Here is an 11,710-nt window from a genome sequence, read left to right as displayed (position 1 = left end):
GGGAGAAAGAGAGACCCCGACTGGTCAACGCCATGGTGGCTAGTCTAACCCAGTGTGGTAAGTTGTAGTTTTTGAAAGTCACATTCTCAGACTTGTTAATTCCAGTTATCACCTGAAAAAACCAAATACTGTTTTCTGATAGGCCGATGAAGCCGTCAAGTACATCTGGTTTAAAAATAGTTGCCAGTTAATAAATGTTATTCTTTAATTCTCATCTATGTGTTTGTTTGTTTGTTTTTTCAAGAGCGTCTTGGAGATGCCAGAGACAATATGCGGTTGTCTACGAGGATCGTCCAGTGTAATCGCAGGACAGTCCATAGTTGTGGTTAGAATGAATGGTAAGAAGAACTTTATGGGTGGGGTGGGGGTCACTTCTGTAGAAGTGGCTGCAGAATTTCACCCAAAGCTATTTGCTGATCACACCTCTTATCTACTCCCTCTCACTTTCTGTAACAACTATGCACCTATATGAATTATATGCTTATTCGTTATATTCTGGAACACATATCCAGAAATGTTCTTTATCATGGCTGGAAATCCAGAGGTGTCAATAGGTTGTGTGTTGATTAGATTGGCTGGGCCCACCTATGTGGAGGAAAACAATTAACCTCTGTCTGAATGGGGATAGTTAATTTGCCTGACAAAAGTGTGACGTCCAGTAGAGTGCCGTACAAAATGTTTGTAGAAGTGTCCTCCAGATCCATCCTTAGACAAAGGTTCCCATATCAGTTTTCAGAATGACACAGTTTGCTTCTGTCAGAATTAACTGTGAGTATATATTTCTTTCTTTTTCAAGGGCGATATGATCTCAGTTTAACTCAGTCATCCATCTGGATGCCTCAGTTTGGATCAGCAGGTCTTTAATGCCACTATCGCTTTAATGTACATATTTTTGCTCAGTTTTGAACTTTGTGACTATAGTTGAAGCCCATTCAAGGCAGATAGCATAAAAACAGGAGTCGAGCAGGTCCGTCCGCCCACCCACACCCGGAAGAACTACAAGCACAATAGCTTTGTAACAGGTTCTGTGGCAAGTCTCTAGTGGAAGTTATAGTATATTTCTCATAAGTAGAAGTTGACAGTGTAGAATTTTGGATACACCCTGTTTTTTTTGTTTTTTTTTTTTGGGGGGGGGGGGGGTGTCACTGGTGTCATACATTTTTTAAAATCGAATCGTTAAATAGGTCAAAATTGCTTATTGTCAAAAGTGCATCCATCCATCATAAACGTGCATCTGTCCATCATAAAAGTGCATCTATCCATTATAAAAGTGCATCCATCCATCATAAAAGTGCATCCATCCATCATAAAAGTGCATCTATCCATTATAAAAGTGCATCCATCCATCATAAAAGTGCATCTGTCCATCATAAAAGTGCATCTGTCCATCATAAAAGTGCATCCATCCATCATAAAAGTGCATCCATCCATCATAAAAGTGCATCTGTCCATCATAAAAGTGCATCTATCCATTATAAAAGTGCACCCATCCATCATAAAAGTGCATCCATCCATCATAAAAGTGCATCTGTCCATCATAAAAGTGCATCTATCCATTATAAAAGTGCATCCATCCATCATAAAAGTGCATCCATCCATCATAAAAGTGCATCTGTCCATCATAAAAGTGCACCCAACCATCATAAAAGTGCATCCATCCATCATAAAAGTGCATCTGTCCATCATAAAAGTGCATCTGTCCATCATAAAAGTGCACCCAACCATCATAAAAGTGCATCCATCCATCATAAAAGTGCATCTGTCCATCATAAAAGTGCATCTATCCATTATAAAAGTGCATCCATCCATCATAAAAGTGCATCCATCCATCATAAAAGTGCATCTGTCCATCATAAAAGTGCATCTATCCATTATAAAAGTGCATCTGTCCATCATAAAAGTGCATCTATCCATCATAAAAGTGCATCTGTCCATCATAAAAGTGCATCTATCCATTATAAAAGTGCATCTATCCATCATAAAAGTGCATCTATCCATCATAAAAGTGCATCCGTCCATCATAAAAGTGCATCTGTCCATCATAAAAGTGCATCTATTCATCATAAAAGTGCATCTGTCCATCATAAAAGTGCATCTGTCCATCATAAAAGTGCATCCATCCATCATAAAAGTGCATCTGTCCATCATAAAAGTGCATCTATCCATTATAAAAGTGCATCTGTCCATCAAAAAAGTGCATCCATCCATCATAAAAGTGCATCTATCCATTATAAAAGTGCATCTGTCCATCATAAAAGTGCATCTGTCCATCATAAAAGTGCATCTATCCATTATAAAAGTGCATCTGTCCATTATAAAAGTGCATCTGTCCATCATAAAAGTGCATCTGTCCATCATAAAAGTGCATCTGTCCATCATAAAAGTGCATCTGTCCATCATAAAAGTGCATCCATCCATCATAAAAGTGCATCTGTCCATCATAAAAGTGCATCTGTCCATCATAAAAGTGCATCCATCCATTATAAAAGTGCATCTGTCCATCATAAAAGTGCATCTGTCCATCATAAAAGTGCATCCATCCATCATAAAAGTGCATCTGTCCATCATAAAAGTGCATCTATCCATTATAAAAGTGCATCCATCCATCATAAAAGTGCATCTGTCCATCATAAAAGTGCATCCATCCATCATAAAAGTGCATCTGTCCATCATAAAAGTGCATCCATCCATCATAAAAGTGCATCTATCCATCATAAAAGTGCATCTGTCCATCATAAAAGTGCATCTATCCATTATAAAAGTGCATCTGTCCATTATAAAAGTGCATCTGTCCATCATAAAAGTGCATCTGTCCATCATAAAAGTGCATCTATCCATTATAAAAGTGCATCCATCCATCATAAAAGTGCATCTATCCATTATAAAAGTGCATCCATCCATCATAAAAGTGCATCTGTCCATCATAAAAGTGCATCCATCCATCATAAAAGTGCATCTGTCCATCATAAAAGTGCATCCATCCATCATAAAAGTGCATCTGTCCATCATAAAAGTGCATCCATCCATCATAAAAGTGCATCTGTCCATCATAGAAGTGCATCCATCCATCATAAAAGTGCATCTATCCATCATAAAAGTGCATCTGTCCATCATAAAAGTGCATCGTGCATCTATCCATCATAAAAGTGCATCTGTCCATCATAAAAGTGCATCCATCCATCATAAAAGTGCATCTGTCCATCAAAAAAGTGCATCCATCCATCATAAAAGTGCATCTATCCATTATAAAAGTGCATCCATCCATCATAAAAGTGCATCTGTCCATCATAAAAGTGCATCTGTCCATTATAAAAGTGCATCTGTCCATCATAAAAGTGCATCTATCCATCATAAAAGTGCATCTGTCCATCAGAAAAGTGCATCCATCCATCATAAAAGTGCATCTGTCCATCATAAAAGTGCATCCATCCATCATAAAAGTGCATCTATCCATCATAAAAGTGCATCTGTCCATCATTAAAGTGCATCCATCCATCATAAAAGTGCATCCATCCATCATAAAAGTGCATCTGTCCATCATAAAAGTGCATCTATCCATCATAAAAGTGCATCTGTCCATCATAAAAGTGCATCCATCCATCATAAAAGTGCATCTATCCATCATAAAAGTGCATCTGTCCATCATAAAAGTGCATCCATCCATCATAAAAGTGCATCCATCCATCATAAAAGTGCATCCATCCATCATAAAAGTGCATCTGTCCATCATAAAAGTGCATCCATCCATCATAAAAGTGCATCTATCCATCATAAAAGTGCATCTGTCCATCATAAAAGTGCATCCATCCATCATAAAAGTGCATCCATCCATCATAAAAGTGCATCTGTCCATCATAAAAGTGCATCCATCCATCATAAAAGTGCATCTGTCCATCATAAAAGTGCATCTATTCATCATAAAATTGCATCCATCCATCATAAAAGTGCATCTGTCCATCATAAAAGTGCACCCATCCATCATATTGACATTTCTTAAAGTTACACACAGATTTTAAGACTTTAGAACTCATTTAACTCAAAATGATGGGATCAATCTACTCATCAAGTAGCACATGAGAGAGACACAGGAATATTTCCTGATCAAAAACGTAGGGGTGTGGGCAGCGTTGAGCACGTTATGTTCGTGACGCGCCGCCGCTTTGACTGTTGTGAAGAAGTCTGCTGTGGAGCTCGCATATCGACCGCAAAGGGGAGCACCTTCTGAAACCTTACATTACAAATGAGACACTCTACGGTCTCATGGACTTAACGGACACGCGCATGCGGCAGCCATTGTAAGATCACAAGATAGAAAGTGCAGATGAAGTGTGCCATTTGGGACAAGGCCTGTGATGAAACATTTTTACATTTGTTTCAAAGTTTCAGAACGCTTTGTTTCTCCCATCACTGTTTCTCCATGGGAGTTACTTCTGTAGTTTGTTTAAATAGCTCAAATGTTTTCTTCAGTAAACTGTTATTGAGCTGTAAATTGTCTAAATTGTTATTTTATTATTCTATTCTGTTTTCCTCTAGAGGATGCATTTAATTATATAAAAATGTATTTATGTATATAAAAAAGTATTCTAATAAAGACATCTTTTCTGAAAGGTTGTGTATATAATAACTGGCATTAATTATTTCCTTTGCTGCCACTGGGCCGTGGTTCGTCCTCATGGATGAGATGTTGGGAGAGAGGCATTCATCACTCGACGGTGCTGGTGGTGAAGCATCTCTAAACATTCATAAAAATATCCTCCAACTTTATATTTAAAAGTCTGTCAGAAATGTCTCTTCTGTTTCCCAAGGGCTGCTAGCACACGGTTGCTAGGCGACAGGTGTGGTGGGCGGGAACAGCCGATGATGCAAACAGGACATCCTCCATAGGCTTCAGCGTCTCCTTTAATAACATTCACTTTGACCTTCGTGGACTTCAAAGGATGCAGCTCAGAATTGGGACACAGTTATGGAGTAACATTCCTGCTGTTGACTGAATGAATACGACGAAATGAAATATGACTAGAACAATAACACTCACTGTTTCTCCTGTTTCACGTCAAAGATGTAAATATTGTCCATCCTGAACGTCTAAATGTGGCGTGACATAAACAAATGAGTGATGAGGATGTGTTTACATGCAAATGTGCTCATGTTTTATAAACAAACCGTAAACAGCAGAAGTATGAAATTAAACAAAATAAGAATTTTCACAGAGACAAAAAAAACAAAAGTAAAAAAATGTGTATGTCCACATTCCAGCCAATCACAATCAAGTATTTATACAGATGAGATAAGACAAGTTTATTCAGAGGCAGAAGATGATGTTATTATTTCAGTGGATAATGAGAGTCCAACAACCTTTACTAACATTATAAATGAACTTCAGGGGAATGAAAGCACTTTAATGTCTTTATCTCGTCTCCTCCTCAACACCAGGGGTCTCAGCTCTCAGAAGAGGAAAGAAGAAACAAGGGCAAAAAAAGAAGAAAAATCCCTCTTTTCCCCAAAAACTCAAAACGAAAAAAAGGAAACATCTTTCCTTTCCTTTCTCTTCATCTTGTCTTTTTTAAATCCTCAAACTCTCCTCTCAATAGGCAGCCTCACTCCTTCATCTCTGGATCCTCAAGCGGAGGGTTTTTAAAGGCTCTCAGTGACCAGTATCACCGTCTTCACTAATGAACTCAACCCTCATCATCAGATCATTAGTGGGTTGTTCGGGTCACACAGAACCAGATAAAAAGTGACCCAACACAGAGAAACAAATTACAAATACATTCGAAAATGCTTTTCCCATTCGTTCACCTTAAGTGAATATAGCCTTGGCCAGGAGGGGTTGATGTCATCAGGCGGTACCCATCGTTCATTGGGTGTTTCGACCCTTATCCGCAACCCCCTCCCGATGGTGGGTCGGCAGTGGTGGACAATTCACTGCCCATCTTCCCCTCCTGGCTTCCAGCTCAACTCCTCCCTCTTGCTCCATAACCAGCAAGAGGCTCTTTCCGCTGCCTCCCCCATCCTGCGAGCTGCTGCCTTCCTCTCCTTCCCTGTTATTCCAATGGCTGTGAGCATTCTCCACACTGACTGAGCAGGGAATCCTCTACAGCCGACCTCGGCCGGGAAAAGCCAGGCCTGCCATCCTTTTCCCCTGCAGTCGTGCAGCAGGTCTTGATATTTGGCACTCTTTCTTTCAAAGGCCTGTTCACACCCCTCTTCCCATGGGACTGTAAGTTCTATGAGGATGATCTTTTTTCCCTCTTCTGACCACAGTACCACAGCCGGCCTCAGGGTTGTCTGGACAAACTGGGGGAATTGCAGCCTTCCTCTCAGGTCGACCTTCATTTCCCATGATTGGGCCTTTTGTAGCAGACTGGTTCTTGTTGTTGCTGTGGTTGGTGGCATTTCCCCCTCCCTTACAAACTGGATCGAAGTTGTTTTCCGAAGAGGCTGGCGTCTCTTTTTCCTCTCCTGCTCTAAGGTGTTAGCGAGTGTCATGAGCACCCTATCGTGGCGCCACCTGTACCTTCCCTGAGTAAGTGCTTTTTTACACCCGGCCAAGATGTGTGCCATGGTGCCCCTCTCCCCACAAAGCTTGCACAATGGGTCCTCTCTCATGCCCCACTTGTGCAAGTTTGTTGGGGTTGGGAGTGTATCATACACTGACCTCAGCAGGAAGGAGATACGGAACGGCTCCAGTCTCCATAGGTCTGCCCAGGTAATCTTCCTCTTGGGAAGATCCCATCTGGTCCAGGCCCCCTGAGAAGCTAGGTCCACTGCCCTTGATCTTCGTCCTTCCTCTTCCAGGTTCCGAACCTCCTCTTGAATCATGGCTCTTCTTTCACTGGTTCCTGCCTTCCTCCACTGTTGAAAATGTGAGGTTCCAAGACCCTGTCTTCCTGAGCAGGGTGCTCCAATGACATCACGTAGCTTCAGCATGCTCTCAGCTTGTGCAACAGATGAATCAGCTGCCCACTTGCGACCTGATCTTGTGATGACGCCTGCATGTCTGACTTGTTCATCCTGTGAGTCTCTATATGTCATTACGACTCTGCACTTTGCAACTTTGAATTCCTCAACTACGGATGACAGAGGAAGTTGGAGCTGCCCTGATCTTATGTAGAGGCCTACTGAGGTGAAGCTTGGTAACCATTCCTAACCACTTTCGGAGGTACTTATTGATCTTTCTCTCCACTCCTTCAACGCATGTCATCGGGACCTCATATACAGTCAGCAGCCACATGAGTCTTGGCAACAGTCCGTGTTGATAGAGCCAAGCTTTAAACTTCCCAGGGAGCCCTGATTTTTCGATCCTCCTCAGCCATTCCTCCATCTGCTTTTCCGTACTGGCTATGTTATTCCTATCAGTAAGTGAGTCGTCGAACCACTTTCCGAGACACTTGATTGGATTCTCCTCTATTGATGGAATCACTTCCCCTTGCACATGCATCTTAAACCTGTTGGTCAACTTCCCGTCCCTGATCACCAAACTCCTTGATTTCTTTGGTTTAAACTTCATTCTGGCCCACGTTGCCATGTGGCCCAGAACAGCTAGCACCCACCTTGCCTCCACATGGGTTGTGGTCGTCACGGTAAGGTCGTCCATGTAACCTCTTATTGGGGGTTGTCGGATGCCTGACTCCATTTTTGGACCCCGTGCTTCCTTCGCCGCAGCTGTTATTAGGAGGTTCATTTCCCATGACGAAGAGAATAGGGGAGATTGTGCAGCCAGTTACGATACCTTTTTCCAGGCTTTGCCACTGAGTTGTAAAATTAGCCGCCTTGAATCGTAGCTGGATTCCACCAAAGTAGCTGGTGATTATTCTTTTGATGTGCTGCGGGATGTGGTAGTGGTCTAGTGCTGCATGGATGAGGGTGTGAGGGATTGATCCATAGGCATTGGCCAAATCCAACCAGACAACAGCCAGGTTGCCCTTACTGGCTTTAGCCAACTTAACAATATATTAAGTTGTACAGTCCAGTAATGACATCAAAACAGTTGTTTCGTTATTAAAGTTAAAATATAAATTGTGAATGCTCATATGGGATTTTTTTTTTTTTTTTTTGATTAAGGTCCATATTCATATTGACTGATACTGAGACAGACGTCAATGCAAATAAGGGGAAAGAGTTGGACAAAAACACAGATCTAGAGGAAGTAAAATATGATATAGGGGTTCATAGAGAAATAAACAAATGATGTGATGCCCTGAGGGATGAGAGCAGATATAATAATCACGTAGTTTAAAGCTGCAGACAGAAACATCAGACTCAGGACAGAAACACACGACCTCTAAAGTAAGAACAACTCACATGTTCATTCTTCACACACAATTAGACTTTGAGATGTTAATATTGTCTGAATGATTGTGTGTTTCATTCATGCTGCTGTTAAGAAACTGAAACTGTCATATTTTACTCCAAAATGAATCTGTGAATGTTTGATGTCTGAGTTTTTCAATGTGTTTCTTCCTCAGAAATGGACCGGACTCTATATTTCGTTCTTCTTCTCATTGGTGAGTGTGTTTGTTGTTTTATTTATGGTTTATAGTTTCATCAGGTTTGACCCTGTTATGAAAAGCATTAAATGAAACCCTCTCTTTCACAGCTCTCTGCTCCGTATCTGAATGTGTTCAGCGTCAGTATCACTTTATAAACGTGAGGAAGAACTGGACTGAAGCTCAGAGATACTGCAGAGAGAATTACACAGATCTGGCCACCGTTGACAACATGAACGACATGAACGAGCTGAAGAAGAGTGTGAATGATGGAGTAAAGTATGTCTGGATTGGGCTGCAGAAGACGGGTGTTGATAAATGGCAGTGGTCTTCAGGTGATCCTGCGCTCGAGCTGAACTGGGGACCTCGACAACCTGATGGCAAAGACGAGTGTGCTTTTATGAGAAATGGACAATCGCATGATTGGCCATGTAATAACAGCCTGACTTTCATCTGCAGTTCATCTAACAACAGTAAGTGCAGCTCCATACAATGACAATAACATTTATTTATTAAAAGATGAACCATAGCTGTTGTTGTATTTTTTATACTGCTGTAACATCCTAAAACATTCTACACCTCCCCAAAACCTGTCATTCATAAATTGATCTCACCTGGAGGTTAAGGACAGTTAAAGACGTTGCTCCAGGAGTAAAAAAAAAAGCCTCCAGTTCGAATGCACTGGGCAGGTTGCTAGCAATTTTATATAAATATCTAGATCAATTAATCTAGATATTTATTGAATATAGATATCTACAGGGAAAACTCACTCTGAGATTTAATGAAAAAGTTTATAAGAACAACCACAGAATGGTTTCCTTTTTTTCTTACACTCTGGTGATATACGGTTGACAGTTAAGTTGAACTTCTCTTTTTCCTTATCTTCACAACACATTTAAACCAGACCAGTTTGAATGTCCTTTTCTCTGTCTTCTCATCCTTCCGGCGCTGTCTGTCGTGCTCTCTTTTGTATCAATCCGCTAGAAGATCCACAAACAATTCATTTGTCTTTAGCACTTTTTATCATACCCATATCATTCACGAGAGAACGTGTGGCTGGGGATTCATTAAAGGAATTCATAAATGCTAGTTGACCATTTAGAGCCAACTCTTCACTGTGCAGAATTAATTGATTGTGCAATACTAAATGCTTCTACTGTTTATTGTGGTCATAAATACAGGGAAGATTGTGGATATTTGTCCACTTTCAACTTCATGTTGATCTTTTGTTGTTGATAATTGTGGGAGTCTGCCATTAGATAAAAATATATGTTTTTCAGAAAAATGTAAACTGTAAATTATAAATTCAAAATAATGACACGTGTTTCTGATGCTCCACCGCTGCTCTTATTCACATCCAAACCATAAATCAGTGTAAGAATAATGAACAAACTGACTCTGAATCTGTTTCCATGTGTTTTTCTTAAAGTGAGCACAGGACTCGTCTTTGTCAATCAGACGATGAAGTGGAGAGACGCTCAGAGTTACTGCAGACAGAATCACACTGATCTGGTCAGTGTGAGGAACCAGAATGAGAGTCAACAGATTCAGAAGTTCATCAGTGATAGTCACATATCTGATGATGTCTGGATCGGTCTGTTCAGAGACTCATGGCAGTGGTCAGATCAGAGGAACTCCTCATTCAGAGACTGGTATCCTAATCAACCTGGTAATACTGGAGAAAACTGTGCAGGGATCGAAAAGGACGCTCTGAGACAATGGGGTGACTTCTTTTGCGAACGAGAATCTCCTTTTGTGTGTCATGAAGGTGAGCAGATCCTCTCAAAACACACACACTCCATCCATCAGCTCCAGATATCTTAAAGTTCACGCTACATGTCTGACATGACAGATTCCTCCACAGTGTTTGTTCTGCATGTTGTTTTTGATCAGTCTCTCTCTCTAGTTTTTGCTTGTGGTTTGTTTTGTGTCCAGATAAACTGATTCTGATCAAAGAGAACCTGACGTGGTCTGAAGCTCTGAGATACTGCAGACAGAATCATGTGGATCTGGCCTCGGTTCATTCAGTCGAGATGCAGCGTCGTGTGATGAATGTGGTTAAAGGGGCGTCTACTGCGGAGGTGTGGTTGGGTTTACACAACTACTGCATCATGAACATGTGGATCTGGCTGAGCGGAGAGATCGTGTGCTATCAGAACTGGGCTCCAGGGAACGGAACGACACCGGAAAACTGCAGCCTCGAGAAGAGAAAAGGAGCAGTTCAGTCTGGAGGAGATCAGCGCTGGATCAGCCTTCCTGAAAGCCACAAACTCAACTTCATCTGCACAAATGATGAGTGAAAACATGTGAATGTTTGAGTTTTCAATGTTCATTTTTCGTACTTACGTTTATATATTTGATTTATCTTTATTAATTCCTGTTTTTCACTAATATTAACTGTAGTAATAACTGGTTGAATATGATTGTGAGCAGCAGCTCTTAAGAATAATATTATTTGTGTCATAATGAAATATGTTTTTTTTTTTTTAGAAAGGCAGAAGTGAAGTGATGTCTCAATAAACTGTCAATTAAATGTAACAAAAATTTAAAATAAATTTTTGATTGTTGATGTGTTTGTTTGATATTTAGTTTTGATATTTATGTTGTCACTAACAAAACAGGCAAGTTTCAGCTTCCATCAAATAAATTAGTTTTATTTGATTAGACAATTTGATTCACTATTAATGTTTTGGATTCGATTGAAGAGCGTCTTTTGCAAATTCAAGACAATGAGATTCGATTAAATGTGCCCTGCCAAACAAAAACGTTTTTACTTGTATTTTTTAAATACGTTGGGTCCATATGTGTTTGTGTTATGTCGTGAATGTGAACATGAACTGCTCCCTCCTCTGTCAGCTCTAGCCACTGAAGAGAAATAATTGGAGAAATCAGGCCAATTACACATCAGCTGGTCAGTCTGATGTGGTGTTGCCTGCGCTCATTAATATTCATGAGCTCGCCCAGTTGAGACCACGCCCACAGAATTTGTCTAGCTCAGTGACAGTTTTCGTATACAGCAAGGATGGCTGAACGTCAACGGGCTTGTGCGCTATGCACAAATAGAATGCGCTGGGTAAAGGATGCTGATAGCCAGGCTCTCATAGCTGTTAGCCAATCAGAGTCAAGCAGCTTAGCTCTTTGAATATTAATGAGAACTGGTGTAAATCGAGTCTTGGTCTTCCTCAGAGGTGTCAAAAGTATTCGCATTCATTACTCAGGTA

At 40.6% G+C, this 11,710-nt stretch overlaps 1 protein-coding gene across 1 annotated transcript; it reads left to right on the top strand.

Annotated features, from left to right (window-relative positions):
• The first annotated feature begins 8,171 nt into the window (after window positions 1-8,171).
• Window positions 8,172-11,245, top strand: LOC307120248 (C-type mannose receptor 2-like). The gene is made up of 5 exons (XM_079807170.1): window positions 8,172-8,289; window positions 8,469-8,507; window positions 8,600-8,962; window positions 9,919-10,257; window positions 10,425-11,245. The coding sequence occupies exons 2-5, from the start codon at window positions 8,471-8,473 to the stop codon at window positions 10,787-10,789; spliced, it is 1,104 nt and encodes a 367-aa protein (XP_079663296.1). The 5' UTR covers window positions 8,172-8,289; window positions 8,469-8,470; the 3' UTR covers window positions 10,790-11,245.
• The last annotated feature ends 465 nt before the right edge of the window (window positions 11,246-11,710 follow it).

This window comes from Gobio gobio (assembly GCF_949357685.1).
Source record: "Gobio gobio genome assembly, chromosome: 2".
NCBI classification, from domain to species: Eukaryota; Metazoa; Chordata; class Actinopteri; order Cypriniformes; family Gobionidae; genus Gobio; species Gobio gobio.
Note: the sequence above shows the minus strand (reverse complement) of the source record. Positions and strands in the feature narration are given on the sequence as shown.

What these genes read in the sequence shown, in the direction of transcription:
- LOC307120248 (XM_079807170.1), top strand. Translation starts at nt 8,471, where the DNA reads ATGGACCGGACTCTATATTTCGTTCTTCTTCTCATTG. An exon ending in TTTCGTTCTTCTTCTCATTG is followed by an intron (nt 8,508 to 8,599) that starts GTGAGTGTGTTT and finishes TCTCTTTCACAG; the next exon opens with CTCTCTGCTCCGTATCTGAA. An exon ending in TCCTTTTGTGTGTCATGAAG is followed by an intron (nt 10,258 to 10,424) that starts GTGAGCAGATCC and finishes TTTTGTGTCCAG; the next exon opens with ATAAACTGATTCTGATCAAA.